Source organism: Myotis daubentonii, chromosome 12, assembly GCF_963259705.1.
Source record: "Myotis daubentonii chromosome 12, mMyoDau2.1, whole genome shotgun sequence".
NCBI classification, from domain to species: Eukaryota; Metazoa; Chordata; class Mammalia; order Chiroptera; family Vespertilionidae; genus Myotis; species Myotis daubentonii.
Window position 1 is genome coordinate 60,287,965 of NC_081851.1, and position 17,716 is coordinate 60,305,680.

The following is a 17,716-nucleotide window of genomic DNA, read 5'->3' on the forward strand; positions in this document are numbered from 1 at the left end:
AATTATCATTAAGGACACACACAGAGCCGGGCCTTCTAAAGATCAGACTGGCTATCACTGAGAAACCCTTTATTCCAAGGCTTGGTTCCTCCCAACTCACTGCTCACGGTTGGGGCATGAGAGCCCTTGTACCAAAAGCCCAGCATCCCTGGACACCCCACACAGCCATTCTCTCTGAGGTCCTGACATCCCCAGAAAGGGACCAGGCCCAGAGCGGGTATGCCTAGGGCTGGCCTGTGATGTGTAGGTTCTTGACTGTGTGCAGGAAAGATTTACAACGCAAGTCCAGGTGATTTGGAGAGTCCCTTTATTAAAGTGGGCGAGGGGGAAACAAAGGAAGGGCCTGAGATAGAAGAAGCAACACGAGAGAGCCTAGGGGGGGCTGCTTTGGCTCTCTAGAAACGTCAGAGAAGAGGGCCTGGAAGACAGGTTCAGGGGGTTAGTCCGGGACAAGCTACCACTGCCTATTGCTCCCCTGGTTGCAAGTCTCATGGGGACCCTTAGAGTTTAGGAGAAAGAAAAGGTGTGGGCATGCTCCAGAGAAAGCCCACACTGGCATCCTTTGTTTTGAGGGCTTTTATCTTTCTTTTTTGGTCAGGAACCCTAGGGGGAGTCTCAGGGCAGAGTTTTGGCAGATTATTCATCAGTTTTCCAGGTGTGTTTTTGAATAATATGTCGATGTACCAAAATGCATGCATAGAGGGACCAGGGTCATTTTCTGGTCAGCTTTGCCTGTATCTTGAATTTGTTTGGTTCTATTTTTTTTTGTTTATTATTTTCCCCCTGTCTTTAGAAGTCCATGGGTTTGGCTGCCATGAATGGCACTAATTAGGTCTCTGTTATCTATGTCCCTGACTGGGTGATTTAAGCTATTTATGCTCTGATTAGGGAGGAGAAGTGCAAATTATTTGCTCTCAAGTGTTCTTGGTTTAGGGAAGATAAGATCTTGTGATTTACTAACTGGCTGTCAATTATTTGACTTGTTTGGCTCCATTTGTCTAACCATCTGTCTCAGTTACCCTTTTCTGACTTGTCAAAAGTTCTCCTAGAATCTAACCTGATGATACCATCAGGTCACAGGGCGTGAGGCCCACCTAGTCACGGGGTTGCCACCCTTTTCTCTTTCCAGTCTCTGGGATGCCCTTGAGCTCTGCTAGCCCACAGTCAGTCCTCTGGCCTGGCCACCCTCCCGGACCCACTGTATCCTCACTTCAATGAACTCAGCTGCCTCAGCTTTCTATCCGGCAAACACACACACACACACACACACACACACACACACACACACACACACACCAAAAAACCGCTAGGCAAAGAAACACAGTCTGGCTACAGGCATGCAACTAGCGGTGGGACAGAGAGAACAGAAGGAGAAAAACAAATCGTCTCAATAAATTATTCTGCCCCACGCAGGACCGCAGCAGCCATTTCAATCGTCTTCATTCGAAAGCTAGTTAAGAAAATGACCCTAAGAGAAGCCCAAGGACAGGGGGGCCAAACGCTAGACTTTGGCAACATTTGGTCACACTTCCTGACAGTGAATAGAGAGGCAGAAACCGTGGGCACGCCGCTCCTCGCTCGGAGCTCGCTCTGGCTGGAAGGCGGGAGGCTCTGTTCATGCCAGCGCACGTTTGAATCCTAACTGAACTCTCCCCGCTTCTGGGCACGTCTTTCTGGTGCGTGAACCCTTCAACCTCCTGTCCCCGCGAGGCTTTCTTCCATCCTCACCCCCAGCCCCTAGGAAGCTCCTCAGACACTTCAAAAGTCAGTCACTCAGACACTGCCTCAGCGGTTGGAATATAAATGTTCAAGAGTCTCGACATCTTCGAGGGGATCTGTAAAGAAGACTTCAAAGAAGCAGCTCTCCTGCTTTGAGATTTCCCATAGAAGCCATAAAGAAAAATATTGCCCCGTGCTGTGTATCTCTGATCTCACCCAGGGACGGGTTTATTAAACAGGCCTGCAAGATGGCCAGGGAGCATACCCACAGGCCTCGCGAGCGCGCGTGCCGTTGCTGGGGTCCTCTAACCTCTTCCAGACACTGCCGCTTGAAAACCAGGCTGTATTTGTCAGGGGAGGAGGGTAGATCATCGTTAGCCTTTTATGAGCACCCAATCAGTTTTTTGGAAAAACATGTATCTTTTCTGAAATTAAAAGCTCAGAGTGTCTTACTTCTCCTATTTTAAAGAGCATTTTTATTACCCATTGTGTATAGCCTAGAGGATAATGTGGGAGTTCAGAGGAAAAGCTTAGACGTGAGCTAGTGCCCACCCTTCCAGCTAAAGATAAGGAAACACAATGGAAGGACTTAAACTGTTTGTCCTACATCCACACGGAGGGGGAGGACTGAGGAAAAAAATGGAGCACGTGTTCTGAGTCTGATCCTCAGCATCCTTACTAGGAAAATGGAATAAGAGTAAACCTACCTTAGAGATGGAGAGGATTACATGAAGTTACGCCTGGAAAAAACAAAGCCCGGTTACTAGCACTGCGTAAGAGGTAAATGAATGTCAGCGGCTGGCACAGAACAGTAGCTCTCAATCCCACCTGCACGTCAGAATTATCTGCGATGTTTTTCAATCATACTCAAGCCCAGCTGCAGACATTCTGAGTCAATTGGTCTGGGGTGGGGTCCAGAGTAGGTGCAGGTGAAGGATAGATGACTCTGATGAGCGGCCAAGGTTGAAATCTAATGGCCTAGGTGGTCCAGGGAGAAAGGCAGAGACCTTGTAGCCTCCATACTGGCCAAATACCAGGCAGATGGTAAAGGAAGAGAGAGGGAGAGAGTAAAGGGGGTGGACGGGGGGGTGGTGATTTAAAATACTATGGTAAGGTTTTTTAAAAAAAAATTCAGCCCAGCTGATGTGACTCAATGGGTTGAGTGTCGACCTATGAACCAGGAAATCACAGTTCAGTTCTTGGTCAGGGCACATGCCCAGGTTTTGGGCTCCATCCCCAGTAGGGGGCTTGCAGGAGGCAGACAATCGATGATTCTCATCATTGATGTTTCTCCCTCCCTCTCCCTCTCCCTTCCTCTCTGAACTCAATAAAAAACATATTTAAAAAATATTTTTAATGACATCTTTTTTCCATAACAAGTGCGTGGTTGCTACATACAAAAGATAAATCACAATAGCCAACCTAATGGAAATGGAGTGATTAGAAAGGCTTAGTGACAGTCTTATTAAAACAAGGTTCACCTCTGTCTGTTTGGCTGGGAAGCGTGCTGCCGCGGCGGAAAAACTGGAAAACACGCCCAGATTAACAAGGGGGCAGTCATTTAATGCAGAAATCAGTTAAGGTGAAGAGACCGCGCGGGTGGACAACAGATAGGACTTCAAACAATACTGCATAGTGTCACGGAATAGCTCTTACACAGCTGATCTGTTTTCCTTATGGATTTGATTCCAGTACAAAGGCGGAGAAGAAACTTCAATTAAAAAATAAATAAGGCAACAGAAGAAGAATCCTCCTGTGACAAGGAACATCCACAGACATTTGGTGCTGACACAACGAGACACCATCAGGACAAGTTCTGAAGATGCTGTATGAAAATTTAACAAGCATGGTCCGAGGACAAAAAAAATGATACTTGCTTTGTTACGAATCCCTTTGCAAATAGAAATGACTCTCAGGTAATTGTTATATACAAACTTTCTGCAATAAGTGGCAATCAGACACATTCTCCCACTGCCACCTCCTCTGTGTCTAAAACCTAGAAGTGTTCCATGGCACTGGCTCCCTACTCCTCACAGTCAAAGCATACGTAGTCATTAAAGCACTTGAACCCACAGTAGTCTTGTCCTTAGGAAGGTGGGGAGGTTTTGCATGACTGTATATCGGTCATCCAGAAACGGCTGGCAGGCAGCAGGCTGGAATGTAAAAGACCGCTTTGTGCTTGGGATCCTGATGCGAACTCCACTCCGTTCCCCTCAGGAGTCGTCTGCACTGTGGACGGGCCACCGAGCAGTGAACTTGAGTGTGGACAGTCATACCGTGGAGTCCCTGCCAGACTTTAGCTGTGCAATCTTGGTCCGGCTAATAAATGGGTAAGCGATGCAGAGACCTCCAGCTGCCACAGTGAAGCCTAAACTGCACCAGGCGCAAAAGATAGACCAGCTGTAGCCGTGTTCCACATCATCGGGCAGGCTGTAAATGAGCTTCGGGAGGCGGTGCAAGTCATAGGAGATGCTGGCGGCGTAAGTGCAGAGGGAAATGGTGCAAAATATTCCTATAAATAATACAAAGAGAACGAAGGATCAGTTACAGTGTTGCCGGCGACATGCAAGGCAAATGCCAGACTGGCCTTTGTGAAAATCAGACCAACCGATGAGGCGATCACTCCAAATTAAGAAAGGATCTATAATTTTTTTTTGACTTGAATTACTTCATTCAACAAAGATTGGCAAAACCTTTATGTGCCAGACTGTAAGCTAGGCAGTGGAGATATAGCAATGAAGAACACTGGGGAGAATTCTAATAATTTGAATTATTCAGAATTACCTTGCTTGAATGGTATGTATGTTTAAATTTATATTTGTTTCCTTTAAAAGTTAATAAAAATTGTAATTATTTTTAAAACTCTTCTATAACCACTCAAACCTAATGTAAAAGTTTTCATTTCCCTTGTTCCATATCTAGGTTTGCCACATTTTTATATAGTTGCAATCATCCTACAAGCCTGCTTTCTCTTTGAATTACCACCAGCATTACTGCTTGTCATGTTGCCTGTAAATAAGATTTTAAATTAATTTTTACAAGTGCTAAATCATTTCTTAAGTTACAGAGCCTGGTACATACTAGGGCCTCAACAGATCATGTGGGGATTTTTTTTTTTTGGTGTTTTTTTTTAAAAAAATGAATGAATAAAAACTTTTAAACAATATAATTAAATCCAGGAAATTGGAAATGATGTAAAAATAGCTGAGTAAGCAGGTCATATACCTCAACCATTCCGAATGTAGGCGATTTGGGTGATATAAATGGACAGACCTGAGATTTTACTTTTTTATACCAACGCATGTATCATTGTCCTTCCACTAAAATCGGGGCTCAGATAAAAATCCCCCAAACACAGGCTTTTTAGGAGCCTGTGATCAAGTGATGCTCCCATTCACCACGATGGACCCCAAGGATGCTCCTTTGGGTGGGCAGGGGATCAGAATGGGACTGTTGCTGAGCTGAAGATGGGCAATAAAAACCAGATCTGGTCCCCTCTGACCTACGGGAATGCCACCGTGGTCCAAGTCTTACGCGGCTCTCCTTCATTCTTTGGTTTATCCTGTGTACAGTGGAGGTCACACCTATTTGCTGGGAAATTGTTTTGGTGGCTTTAGGGATCTATGCAGCCTCTCCATAGGAAACAGAGACACAGATTTGGGAATAAGATAACGCCCCCTTTTAAACAGAGCCTTGGGGATCAGAAACACTACCAGAAAAATAAGCTCAGAGCCGGCAGCAAGAGGGAAGAAAAAAAGATCACCTGAATGCAATTTTTTGTAAGTGCTGCAATTCTGCCTCCACTCAAATCATGTAAGAGCACATCGCCTGAATCCTTTTCCAAATGTTCATTTAGAAAAGAAATGTTTTCAATTAAAAGGATGCGTGATCTGAGATAATTTGATATTTTCTACCCGGCCTAATTCTGTTTTTGAACTCTAAAGTGATTGCTTTTCTACAAAGGATAAAATCTTGTCTTCCGAGTCCTTGCTCCGGAATATAAAGGCAAACATGTCACTTTGAGTTCTCCAAAGAAAGATCATCATAGAAATAATTCTTTCATAAAGGAATGAACCAGGCAAAAAAGAATATTCCTCTGCTCTTTTCAAATCTTGTGAAGAGCAAATGCCCTTACATCTACAAGAATGTTCTTCCTGGCACCAACACAAAGACAGTGTTTATATATAACAAGGTCCTTCTAACCAATTCTGGGAATAGAACAATAAGGCAGTTAGAAAAAGTCTGATCTTCAATAGGTACAAGATAATAATAGAAAAATGACCTGTTCGCAGGAAAAGCAACTCCATTCTGCATTTAACTGTCTGCACCCAGCTGAATGCTTAAAACAAAGCTTTTTGCCCTGGCTGGGTGGCTCAAGTGACTAGGTGACTGTTCAGGGCACATACCTAGGTTGCAGGTTTGATCCCTGGTCAGGGCTCATAAGGGAGGCAACCAATGGATGTCTCTCTCACATCTATGTGTGTCTCTCTCTCTCTCTCTCTCTCTTTCTCTCTCGCTCTCCCTTCCTCTCTCACACACACACACAAAATCAATAAAAAATATATATCTTAGGTGGCTCCGTGGCGCAATGGATAGCGCATTGGACTTCTAAAAAATATATATCTTGCCGAAACCGGTTTGGCTCAGTGGATAGAGCGTCGGCCTGCGGACTGAAGGGTCCCAGGTTCGATTCCGGTCAAGGGCATGTACCTGGGTTGCGGGCACATCCCCAGTGGGAGATGTGCAGGAGGCAGCTGATCGAAGTTTCTCTCTCATCGATGTTTCTAACTCTCTATCTCTCTCCCTTCCTCTCTGTAAGAAATCAATAAAATATATATAAAATATATATATATATCCTTGCATGAGGATTTTTTTAAAAAAGTCTTTTTTATAAGTAACATGGTTTTAATGACCTCTGAAAACTTGAGTCCAAACTTAGACTTTTAAGCATCCTTTGATGTCGAAATGCAATAGGCTGAGATGCAGGAAATGCATTTTCTGGTCTGCAGACCTACTGCTAATCACTGTGCAACCTTGAAATTACCTAGCCTGGCTGAGCCTTCGTTTCTTCATCTAGGAAAAAAAGGAGGGGTTAGGGAAGGGAGCTGGTTACTGAAGTCCCTTACAGTGTCAAATTTCTGTAATTCAGTTATTCCAAAATGTGGCGCAGTTCCCAAAACGTCCTAGCGAATCTAGTATCTGGTAATGTGCACCTACATAAAAAAGAGATTGTCATGGATTTTTCTTTCTGTATTTACTCCCTTTGATTTTGCACTAAAGGTTGATTTTTTTTTTAGCACCTCTCCCCTGCCAACTCCATAAAATTGTGTTTGGTGAAATGAAGTTTAGCATTAACACCTCCAGTTCACACTGAACAGAAAGGGATGATCAGAAACCATCTAACCTGCAGATTTAACGGAGGCTGGTTTTCTCTGCCCTCAGTGTCCGGAGTGGCTGTGCTCTCCCTGGCACTTGGTTTGTGCTTACTTCATGGACACTGTGAATGTGACACTAATAAATTCTTGGACTGAGTTGCCAGAAAGCTGACACTCCCTAAAACTAAATCAGGGGCCCACCACAAGCCAAAGTTGGGGACTTCATGGCATGCTTTCTTTCTACTAAGCTCACCCTTGGATCCGTTGTGCCTTGCGAACCTGATTGCTCATCCTATTTTTGTGACTTAGTTGTATTTATTTTATCATAAAATGTTATATGCATTTCTGTTCCATTTAAGTTCTTTGTGGACTAGGGCACTCCTCAAACCTTGGTGAAAGCCTGCTTTATTTTCCGAGGCCTTTACTCACTCAGCTGACAGTGGTAGAAAGGGTTACCATGAGCCCACAAGTATGCCTCCGCCTGGCCTTCCCCCTTCCCACAAATGCCCCCCAGGCTGGTCTTTAGTGACACTTTTTAATCTTTCCAAGGTGTCCTTGAAGTTGTTCTGAGTGAGAAGAACGCCAAGATTAACAAAAGAGTGTATCTAAGAGTTCCTCCTTTTCAGAGGCTCACATCTCTAAGAAGTCCCCAAATATATCGTTTGTGGGATGGGCAGGACTGTTTCTGAATATTACAAGAAAAGGTACTGAGACTAGACAAAGCATTGTTTCCAAAGTTTCCAAAGCTTTTGTAAAAAGAGGCCTGACCCATTCTAGGCATTTTAAAAAGTAAAAATAAAACCATCTAACTTAAAAGACACCAAGAAAAAGTGTTGTTTTAATGATGAAAACACCTTTGTTGTACCTGGATTGTTAGTCCTAGGTCAGTTTTTATACTGTGGAATTCCATTTTGGTTCCATATCTATAATAATAAAAGCATAATATGCTAATTAGACCAGACAGCCGAACGACCTTCAGGACATCCTTCCGGATGACCTTCTGGACAAAGCTGGGGCTGCAAGGGCCGAGCCCCTTGCATGAATTTCGTGCATCGGGCTGTAGTTTTAAATAATGCTGCCTTTTTGTCAGTAGCAATCTAGTTAATGGGACAGGGGCATGAGAAGATAAGGACCATCCCTGCATTCAAAAGTCCAAATCTAATGGTCCTTCCTAAAATCCATGAGGAGAGAAGTGGCCTCTCCTCCATTCTTCTCGTAGGTTTTCCCTTCCCTTTTCCTTCTCCCCTGACCAGCTGGGAGTGACCTGTGGCTACCCCGATACCCTTCAGCCCAGCTGGTGGCGCCCAGGGAGAGAGTCCCAAGCTCAGTCCTGGCTATTGCCGAGAGCATCTTCAAAAGGGTGAATAATTACTGGTTCTGAAAAGCCCTGCATGCAGCTACTTTTCTTATAAAATATTAAAAGGGTTTCTGCCAATATTCTTAATTAGAAAATACCATGATATCACAAAATTATAGGGCTGGAAGGGATATTTTCGGGTTGAGACAGAGAAAATGTATGCGGCCATCCCAGATCATCAACCTAATTTCCTTCCCTAACATTTTCATGGTGCCTGTGGCCAGCTGGTAAGATGTAATTAGGGTAACTGGGGCCATTCTTTGGACCATCCTCCTTTGATGTGCTTAAAAGGCTGAAAGAAGTAGAAGTTACTTCACCCTTGTTAGCCTGCTTGATAAATAACATAACTGAAATGCCCAAAGGCATAAACACTGACTCCCCTGCCCTCCTCCCTGCCCTCCCCCCACCCTTTCTTCAAAGAATGACCTGCCCATCATCCTGGTCTCTTTGCAATTTCCAGAAAGCAGAAAAAAAAATGCCTCATGCTACTTTTCACACAGATTGAATGACTGGGCAGGAGTAATAGAGACAAAACTTTACAAAAAACCCCACAAAAGTAAATAAAAAATCCACAATCTGCAATTATTAAATCCCCCAAACACCCACTCTTTTCCTGAAAGATTGCAGCAATCTCATTTAAAGGCAAAGCCTGACCTGATGGGACATAAGGCTATTTATAGTCCACATCGATCCAGCTCAGGATATGTTTTGCTGCAGACATGTTAATGTATTTGATTACAGGCCTTGCTGAAGGTGTTAGATAACATATGCACCATGTTACCTTTCTACAGGAAGACTTTAACATCCGGAATTCCAGAAACTACCTGGCCCCAAGGGTTCCAGATAAGGCATTGAAAACTTATAGTTTTGTTATAATCAATGGATAACCTAGATAATTCAATACGGCCACTGCAGTCAAGTCTTTTTTTTGATTTGAATGAATTAGTCTTTTAAAATTATTCTTATTTCAATACATTGAAGCAAAGCAATGAATAGCTTAATGGGGGTTTTAATTGTTCCTGAGCTTTGCTGGGGCAGCCTGGGCTCTGTCTCCCCTTTATCTGCTGTTACTGTGGTCACTCAGGGCATAAAATGGACGCAGTGGGGCAATGAGACCCCCATCAAGGGAGGACCAGTACATTAGAAGATAATAAGGACCCAACAACAAGACACAAAAATTGTATTGAGCCTGGCCGGTGTGGCTCAATGGTTGAGCATCGACCCATGAACCAAGAGGTCACCGGTGATTCCCGGTCAGGACACATGATGGGATTTGGGGCTTGATCCCCAGTAGAGGGTGTGCAGGAGGCACCCTATCGATGATGTTTCTCTCTATCCCTCTCCCTTCCTCTCTTTCTAAAAATCAATAAAAACGTATTTTTTAAAAATTGTATTTAAAAATGTTGGCATTGACATGGAAACACTCGTAGATACAGAGAACAACCTGATGTTGCCAAAAGGGAGGAGGGTTGGGAAATGGGTGAAAAAGGGGAAGGTATTAAGAAGTCCAAACTGGTAATAACAAAACAGTCTTGGGGATATAAAGTACAACAGAGGAAATATAGTCACTAATATTGTAATAACTATGCGTGGTGCCAGGTGGATACTGGACGTATTGGGGAAAACACTTTGTAAAGCATATGGCTGTCTACTACTCTAAGCACTATATCGTACACCTGAAGCCAATACAAAGTAATCCGGAATATAACTGTAATTGAAAAATTAAGAAATGTTTGCATTGAACAAATGAAGCCTTTAAAATATTTATAACAACTTATCCTCATAATAATGTGACTATGGCTACCGAATGGAAGGCATCCTTTAATGTGGAGGGAAATATTGCTTCCCAGCGCCCTGGAAGCAGTGTGTTCTAATGATGGGCAGCGGTTCACAGCTAGAAGGCGTGTGTCTTACTCCCTCCGTCCTCGATGCCTCTGTGACCACGTGTGTCGCCTCACAGGACATGAAGTCAAAGGGCTACATTTGAAGCCCTTGGGAGAGTGAGGCCTGGCCCTGGTCCTTCTGCAGCACCCCCTGAGGGGCCCCAGGAAAGAGGAAGGGGGAGAACTGGCTCCCCGGGGAGAGCTGACAGCCGGCAGCACTGCTGTTCCACTTGTGGGGAATCGAGGACTGTCTGTATGCAATAGGCAAACTGTCACATGGCTGATGTTCCTCATTGAAGGCTTGGCTAATAAGTTCAGGTGGAAAATGAAGACGCCAGCACATTAGAAGGGGCTAAGTTTAGCATCAAAAATCTGTGGGGGTGATTCTGACAAGGGCTGCTGAAGACACTTCTGCTTAATTAAAATCAATTTTTTCTTTTAACCCTTAGGGCTCTCCTGTCCCGCTGTGACTAATATATCTTCTGCAGTGGATTCACATAGTTATCTGGGTGTTCACAAAGATAACAAAGAGGCATTTGTAGTAGAAAAATAAAACAAACCTCCAGGAATCCCACAGTAAAGAAGCAGATGACTACAATACAGCATAGCCACTCCATGGAAGAACATGCAGCTATTAAACACTGAGTAGAGGACGATGTAGCGACATGGGGAATGGTGAGGGTATGATGTTAAGTGGTAGCCCAGAGGACTAAATACTTCCCATGTGATGATGGTCACAAACGTTCCTCTCTCTCTCTCTCTCTCTCTCTCTCTCTCTCTCTCTAATGAGGCAAACTCATGAGCAAGAAAAATAATTAAACAATCTAATTTTTGAGGGGATGGGATCTACAAGTGAATTTTCCCTTTATTCCAAAAATGTTGTTTGGGCAACCCAAAGCACAAGGAGGAAAACAATGTTGTGTTGTGTTGTGTCTCTTTGTCCTTCAGGAATGGCAATCAAACTTCAAGTTTATATGTTTGTTGTTGTTGTTTTGGTTATTATGGCTTTTTATTATTGTGGCTGTTGTTTTGTTTTTATTTAACAATTGCACAGGGGCTTTCCATAACAAAGCCAGAGGATCCGTGAGCTAGTCACTCACTGGGCCCCAAGTTACAGTCCACATGTGGATCAGAAATAAGGGCGGAGCAGGGACAGGGGGAGCCGGCTCAGGAAACTTGGCTCCTAGCTCTCCTCTGAGTCAACCCAATACTGAACTCCTACCCTTTTTTCATTTAAACCAAACCAGCCCCTCAGTCTCCCAAGGAAAATTCACTGGGCCTGGCTTTTATGTCCCTGTGATTTATCTTATTGCTAATAGTTGTTTTATATGCTAAATTATCCATGTATCACCCATATTAAAAGTGTCCTTTAAAAACTGCAGGCATACCTCTGAGATATTGCAGGTTAGTTCCAGACCACCGCAATAAAGTGAGCATCACAATGAAGTGAGTGCCACAATAAAGTGAGTCATCTTTGCTAGTGGAGGGTCTTGCCTTCAATTTATAAGAAAAGCAACATCCATGAAGTACAATAAAGTGACAGACAATAAAACGAGGTATGCCTGGACTACTACTCAGGCATCCCTCATTTTCCTGACCAGGGTATGTGATGTGGGCCTTCCCGGGGTTGGGGAGAGGAGGGAGGTAATTTGCATTTATTTCATGTATATGGGGACTAGAGTCAGGAAAATGGGGGCTCAACTAATAAAGGGAAGGAAGAAAATGGGGAAGATTTTTTTTTACGACCAGTGAGCCGCAGCAGAGGCATAAAGGAATTCTCTGGGTAGCACGGGCCTCTGAATCTTATTCTATAATTTGGATTTTAAATGAATCCCTCAGGCAGGCACCCGATGACTGGTCTTGAGGGTTCAAACCCTCCTCCAAAACCGCAGGAACTAGACTTTTAGCCCCTGTGCTCTGCTGTGTATTCAACAAAATCGGGAAAACCTAGGTTGGTCTTCTGCTCACAACTAGTCAGGGGCCAAGTGACTTCTGAATGCTCCGTCAGGGTGTTGAATGATGACCCCCATTACTGACAGGGCGGGAAAAGGGGTAGGTGGGGGTTCCTAGGCTGATTGGTGGAGCACACCAGAAAGCAAAGCGCCACCTACCCGTCAGCCCTGGAAGACAGACAGAAAGAAACCAGTGTCAGCCACAGAGGGCGCTGCTGCCTCCAGTTAACAAGGCTTGGGTGGGTGACCACTACCCTGAGAAGTGCTAGAAAACCCAGTCGTGGCCACTTGAGTAACAGAACTCCAGGTTAATAGAAATAAGCTTGTTTGAAACTAGAGGCCCGATGCACGAAATTCGTGTAAGAGTAGGCCTTTGCAGTAGGGGTGGCTGCCTCGATCTTTCCCTCACAGCCGCAGCAGCTGCCTCAATCCTGTGGCTGCAGCCCCAGCTTCGTATGGAAGGTCATCTGGAAGGACATCCGGACGGTCGTTCCACTGTTTGGCTGTTCAGTCGATTTGCATATTACGCTTTTATTATTATAGATGGCCACTTATCTAGAGTAATACTGGTTCTAAGACTGAGCATCCTTTGTGAAACTGTTAATTTGGCATTCACGAATCACACATACACTAATTTTTTTGTGATTCTTTGCTGTCCTAGCCCACTTATTCTATAACTAGAGGCCCGATGCACGAAATTCGTGCAAGGGGCTTGGCCCTCACAGCCCCAGCTTCGTCCGGAACAGCGTCTGGACAGTCGTCGGGATGGTGGTTCTGCTGTTCGGTCTAATTAGCATATTAGCTCTTTATTATATAGGATAAGGAACAGAAGGAAAGATTTCTTCCCTGCACTCAGTGTTCGCCATCAACTTACATCCTGACTCCTTTTTAGACAAAAATGTCCTTCCCCTGCTTATCAAAAAGGCCATAGTCCTTTGATACCCTCCACCCTCCACCCCACCGGCATCCAATCTCCTGCTTTAAGATCAAGTCACTCCTCTGCCTAAAACCTTCTGGTGTCTTCCATCACCGGTAGGTTAAATTCCAAGCCACCGCCTGCTTTTCATGTGATCCTCCCCTTTCTTTCCCTGCCCCAGCCACACCAGTGTGCTTTCTGTAGCACAAAATACACCCGCCCACCCCGCTCTCCTCAGCGGCAGCACCCTCCTGACCAAGGGTGCGCCTCACAATTCAGCTCAGAAATCGCTGCCTCGGCAAGGCCTTCCGGGTTCCCCTCTTCCACCCTGTTTACTTTCCTCCTAGCTTTCATCACTCTCACAAATAGTTTCTGTCTCCCCACAACAACAATGGAGAAGGATTTTGTCTGCCTAGTTCACTGTGTGCGCTAGTACCTAGAGCAGTGTGTGGTACATAGTGAGTCCTCAAAAACCATGCGTGGGATGCAATGAATGAAGGATTCGTGTGAAACATGACGCCGATGACCCCATCACTAAGGGATGTCACCAGAGTTGACTTTCAGCCTGGAGGATGGGCTGTGCTGCTCTATGACGCTCTCTCTTCTCAGGGCTCCCTGTTTGCTGAGTCCGGCCAGGGCTGGGGTGCAGTATGCAAAAATGGGATAGAAAAATCAGAGCTGACTGATACGGAGTTAAAACCCAAGATATTTCCATCCAACCTTCTAATGGGCCACAATGAAGAAACCGGGGTGCCTTTTGGACACTGTTGTTTCTTTAAATTCCGTATGACCCACCAATGCCAAATGAACCTTCTTCTGGCCACTTGTCTCACAAGTGAAAACAGAACAAATGAAGAGATAACAAAGGGAAGACAGCTGCTTCCAGAGCAGCCTTCACCTTGGCTGGGAGAGGCGTCTGAGGGGCTCACGTACCTGTCATGAGGAACAGGAGGCCGGCCACGTGCTGGGTCAGGCTCTCCTCCCAGAAGAAACTGACCGTGGCCACGATGCAGCCGCAGAGCAGGACGGCCACGGCCATGCCCAGGAAGCCGGCTGTGATTCTTCTCAAATCTAATCTCGAAACACAAACAGACATCAACATAATAAGCAGAAGGAGAGTCCTTGAAAATTAGAGAAAGAAGAGCTTTGTATATGTTATGAAAATTAGTAAGTTGCACAGACAGGCTTAGGGCCTACAAGATCGAGGCTTAGGGCACTTCCTTCCTATTTCATAAGAGGACAGATGGGGTGTAACACCCCGAGGGCTCGGAGTTACCCTCTGAGAGGCTGTAGAGAAGTCCATACCAAGTAGAGAATGGGCCAGAGGACAGCGCCAGGGTCAACTTGGATAACAGATAGCAAGTCACTTAGTACACTGAGAGCAAGGCAGGTGTGCAAAATATCTTCATTATCTTTACAAGCGCGACAGGAATGCAGGTTACCACCATGGCCATGGCTGTGATTAATCTGACTTTGGAGAAAGAGCCTAAAAAGCGAGTTACAGTGAAATACGGTTTCACCCGAGCACTACGGATGCCAGCTATTTTCTTTTTCATTTATATCGATTCCTGCCTGTTTTCAAAAAGGACTGGAGAAAGGGAAGGCCATTGTGGTGACTGAAATAGGGCCCAAAGTGCACATAGGAGACATCTGTTCATAGCCACCCTCCCCCCTTAAACACAGGCCCTGCAACCCAAGCACCCACTGCCCCAGGTTAAGGAGGGACTATTCCCACTGTATCCACAACTGTCAGGTTTGGTCTCTCACAAAAACACAATTGAGATCACTGGGCCAGGAACACAGCCCCTCCCCCACCTTCTGGGGAAAACCAAGGGACGGACTGTCTACATGTACCTGGACCCCTTTCCACTCTGGTTGCTACCCTAAAGCAGCACTTGGATTGTCCTGCTAGCTTTGCTTCTTTCTGTTTTCTTCCTTCCTTCCCTCTGCTCTCTCTCTTTTTTTTTTTTTTTAAACAAAGCCAATTTTTTAAAATTGTTAGCTTCTTAAAACAATAGGCCCCAAAGATAGGTCTGCAGCCCTTGGGGCCAGGCAACAGGTCTGCACACCTGTGCACACATGGAGCCCGGATGAGGGGCACACCCCACTGTTAGATGCGTTGGTTTTTGCTTTCCCAGGTTATCTATCACCAGGCAGCCTAAATCAACAGTTATCAAGTAAACATCAGCCCTCTGAAGCATCACATTGCATGATCCTTTCTAGAGTTCCACATTTCCCTAACAGTGAAAAGGGGTAGCATCTGCCATTGAAATGTAGAGGTAACAGATACCCTCTGAGAAGATGATGACATATGCTCATAAAAATGGTGCAGCACAAACACCAAGGTCTAAGGCAGACACAGTAGCTACAATGCACAGCGTACAAGCAAAACAAAAATAGGACCTAAGGTGTAACCGCCTTGGTTTACCAAGACAAGTGGCCTTCTACCTGCAGGTCCTTATACCTGATGACTCGGGAAGGAAAGGACTCAGGAAGCCACCCGGGCACCACGCATGCCGCACCGTCTTACGAAGCCTTGTGCCCGGTTTTCACACATTTGATGTGTCAACGAGTTGTGACCACGGCACAGGGAAATGACTCCCTGAGTCTCTGACCAAGTCGAGTTGGGCCCCGAGGCCCATGTAGGATCCACACAGCATCTTTCAGCCCAACCCTACAAATACTTGTTGTTCAGAAAGACACCATTTCCTCTCTGGCCCTTTCCCAGAAATACTCACGAAGCAGATGCCATTCATCTTGCTGTATTGTCTTCGTTAAATTGAAAGGAATGTTTCGTAAGCGGATTGGCTGAGAAAAGTGGTACTTGATCGCCGTGCACCGCTGCGCAATACCTTGAGGCAAACAAGAGATGTGATTTACTAGTTGCATCTATAATAGAGTTCGGGAGGCCCGAGGCCGAATAACGTCTTCCAAACTGAGTGGGATGGGGAGGGCGTAGGAATGTCTTGATTATTTTCATTAATAGAGGCCAGTCAGAGCAGTAAAAACCTAAAACATGAAATAATTTTTAAAAATCGTGTTTCTTTTTTTTTTTTTTTTACAGTGTGCTACCTTTAAAAAAAAAATCCACGTTTCACTTTTGAATGTATTCAATTGGATAAAGATCTAAACTCCGTTTATTGCATTTCAACACTGAGTTTGTGTTGACTAAATGCAAAACTCCTCCAGGGGAAATGGCCTAAAAGTACACAGATGGTTGGGAGAAATCAGCTTGAAATAGTAAGTTAACACAGATAAACTGCATAGGTCTGAATCTGGTCCAACCTCTGACTCTCAAATGGGTTGCATCGAAGAGTTCATTAGGAAGTGTGTTTTTTAGAAACCAGAAGACATTTTTCCATAAAGACAACCTTCTGTGAGGAGGTGGAGGTGGTGGTTAGGTCTCCAGGCAACCACAAGAGCCTGTTTAACCCCAGGCCACCTGATGTAATTCCTACACACGAATTTCACTGACCTGAGCTCTGGGTCCTGGGAGAAAGGGTGATATTGAAAAATTCCCTGCCTGAGGCACAATATTTTGAAATGGGCAAGCGTATCCATTACTTTATCTAGTACCTTCTACTATCCTCCCTTCCAACCCATACTTTTACGGCATAAAATAATATGGGCCTATTTCCCCCCCTAAAGTCTTCTGAATCCTATAAAAGTATCTACCCTCCCTTCAAATTAAAACACAACAGGACTTCCTTCTTCCATTGTAAATCATCTTGATCAGTCGTTGGGATAAATGCAATCCAATTAGATTAACCTTAAAAGAGATGTGAATGAATGTTCATCTTTTAATCCTGGCAGCTGTTTGTTTGTTTTTTTAAAAAAAAATCCTTATAAATGCAAAATAATCAGTGGAATTTCAGTAAGTATAATACTTAATGCTGGCGATGGGTGTGGACTGGGGAGAAATTGTTCTAGACTCAGCGGGGCTGGTTCTGGAACAACTCCTGTGCTAGGGAAGGAAACGAGTGGGTCCCTTTTACATCATTGCAAATATCCTCAGGGCCCATCTTCTCCTCTGACCCTTGCTGGGAACAGGCACAACCCCAGTGGGCAGGGAGAGTAGCAGAAACGAAGGAAGCAGCCTGCCCAGCCCGCCCCCCTCCACTCTCCCAGGGGTGTCCAGCCGGTGCCAGGAATGAGGTAAGCAGTGCACATATCACCACGTTACCATTCCCGTTCCTTCTTCCACCAGGCCCACAGGCTAAATTTAAACTGCCAGGATCCCCTGAAGTGAGAAGAGAAATGAGGTGAGGAGAGTGGCAAGGTCTGCCCTGGACAGAAGTAACAAGCAGTCCTCAAAGACCCCTAAGACTGGGAGTCTGGTGGCGAGCCCACGGCTCCTCAGCTGAGTTTGCAAGAAAATGTTCTACAGCCCTGATGCTCCCCTCCCTTGGAGACTATTAGAGACTTCGGGCAGAATTAGAAGAGAAAGTGGGAGTGAAGGACAGATCAGCAGCGTCAGAGGCCTGCCATTCTCTGTTTTAGTTCCTTGTTCTGAA

The 17,716-nt window shown here is 45.0% G+C and overlaps 1 protein-coding gene across 3 annotated transcripts in view; it reads right to left on the reverse strand.

The window, feature by feature from the left end:
* Window positions 1-3,261: 3,261 nt before the first annotated feature.
* The window catches only part of TMEM178A (transmembrane protein 178A), an 83,239-nt gene continuing 68,784 nt past the window's right edge, over window positions 3,262-17,716 (reverse strand). For 2 of the 3 annotated variants that reach the window (XM_059660029.1, XM_059660027.1), the window contains exons 2-4: window positions 15,941-16,054; window positions 14,136-14,278; window positions 3,262-4,231 (exon numbers count right to left, since the gene is read on the reverse strand). In XM_059660029.1, coding sequence (XP_059516012.1) covers window positions 3,990-4,231; window positions 14,136-14,278; window positions 15,941-15,954 — 399 coding nt within the window. In that variant the 5' untranslated portion in view covers window positions 15,955-16,054 and the 3' untranslated portion in view covers window positions 3,262-3,989. The remainder of the gene's footprint in view (window positions 4,232-14,135; window positions 14,279-15,940; window positions 16,055-17,716) is intronic. The other variant, XM_059660026.1, reaches the window with a different exon arrangement.